The 1,768-nt window shown below is 38.9% G+C and overlaps 1 protein-coding gene across 3 annotated transcripts in view; it reads left to right on the forward strand.

Moving 5' to 3' along the window:
• Hnrnpa3 (heterogeneous nuclear ribonucleoprotein A3) overlaps nt 1-1,768 on the forward strand; it is a 6,402-nt gene extending 4,634 nt beyond the window's left edge. For 2 of the 3 annotated variants that reach the window (XM_031370681.1, XM_031370683.1), the window contains exons 9-11: nt 1,333-1,455; nt 1,539-1,606; nt 1,702-1,768. In XM_031370681.1, coding sequence (XP_031226541.1) covers nt 1,333-1,455; nt 1,539-1,591 — 176 coding nt within the window. In that variant the 3' untranslated portion in view covers nt 1,592-1,606; nt 1,702-1,768. Of the gene's footprint in view, nt 1-1,332; nt 1,456-1,538; nt 1,609-1,701 lie in introns of those variants that run through there. The other variant, XM_031370682.1, reaches the window with a different exon arrangement.

Below are 1,768 nucleotides of genomic sequence, written 5' to 3' on the forward strand. Positions count from 1 at the left end.
CTGGAACTCACTCTGTAGACCAGGCTGGCCTCCCAACTTAAATCCGCCTGCCTCTGCCTCCCAAGTGCTGGGATTAAAGGCATGAACCACCACTGCCCAGCCATAGCCATTGCTTTTAAGTAGTGGGAATATAACACTGCATAAATTTCACATTTTGAAGGTCAGTGTGCACGGGGAGGGTCTTTGAATTCCAGGTTAGTCTAAATGTTAAAGAAAAGTGAAAGATTCTGTTGTACAGTTCAATGGTTTTTATTTTTTAAAAGATTATGAGAATACAGTAGCTGTCTTCAGAAACACCAGAAGAGGGCATCAGGTTCATTATAGATGATTGTGAGCTTACCATGTGGTTGCTGGGAATTGAACTCAGGACCTCTGGAAGAGTAGTCAGTGCCCTTAACTACTCAGCCCATCATTCCAGCCCCTAATTCAATGCTTTTAAGAATATTCACACCAGGCTGTGGTGGCACGCCTTTATTCCCAGTACTTGAGAGGTAGAGGCAGGTGGATATCTGAGTTCAAGGCCAGCCTGGTCTACAAAGTGAGTTCTAGGACAGCTGGAGCTATACAGAGAAACCCTGTCTCAAAAACCAAAAAAAAAAAAAAGAATATTCACAGTATTTTATAGTCTTCGTCACTATTCCCAGAACATTTTCATCATCCCAAATACAGGATTTTTTTTTTTAAATTTGGCTTAATTGCTGAGTTTTTCATTAACTTTGAGTACTGTTAAACTAGGGTAAATAGGATGTGCAGATTGTTTGAATAGGATGCCAAATTAGCTCTTGGAATACTTTGTTACTTATTATTTATTGATAAGTACTGGTTATATACTAGCTGTAGCGTGGACTGCATACAATTATTGCACAAGAAACTTGAACCTAATTGATGTGAGTGACTGATATTAACATCTTTGGTTTTTTCGAGACAGGGTTTCTCTGTCTAGCTCTGGCTGTCCTAGAACTCACTCTGTAGACCAGGCTGGTCTCTGAAATCCTCCTGCCTCTGCCTCCCAAGTGCTGGGATTAAAGGCGTGTGCCACCACTGCCCTGCTAACATCTTCTGTTACTACTTTAAAAGCTTCATCAAAATCACATTAAATACTAATCTAAATGATGTGGAGGGAATGGAAAAGTGGGTGTTCTTTATATGTGCTAAAGTTTGATAAGCTTCTTAGAAGTGTGCTCTTCTGGATAGTTTTCCACTTAGTAATTCTTGGTCCCCCCCTTTCTTTTTTTTAACATGTTTATTAAATCGGTGACCTAAACTTGCAGTTAGTGCTTGCATTGAAATACATATTTTGGAAGCTACAAATAAAATCTCTTGTCATTTCAGGTAACTATGGTGGTGGTGGGAACTATAATGACTTTGGAAATTATAGTGGACAACAACAATCAAATTATGGACCCATGAAGGGGGGCAGTTTTGGTGGAAGAAGCTCAGGCAGTCCCTATGGTGGTAAGTCTTTTTTAATCAAAATTCTTCAGAGCCATCTTGGTTAACAAATTGCATATATTTAGAATTGTTTGTGTTATTTCCAGGTGGCTATGGATCTGGAGGTGGAAGTGGTGGATATGGTAGCAGAAGGTTTTAAAATAAAACAGAAACGGTAAGTATCTTTACATTTTTAAAAATCATGATAAAAAGAATATATGGAACTATTCACTGAGTGTAATAATTTTTTTATCCTGTATTATTCAACAGGCTACAGTTCTTAGCAGGAGAGAGAGCGAGGAGTTGTCAGGAAAGCTGCAGGTTACTTTGAGACAGT

Source organism: Mastomys coucha, unplaced genomic scaffold (assembly GCF_008632895.1).
Source record: "Mastomys coucha isolate ucsf_1 unplaced genomic scaffold, UCSF_Mcou_1 pScaffold15, whole genome shotgun sequence".
NCBI lineage: Eukaryota > Metazoa > Chordata > Mammalia > Rodentia > Muridae > Mastomys > Mastomys coucha.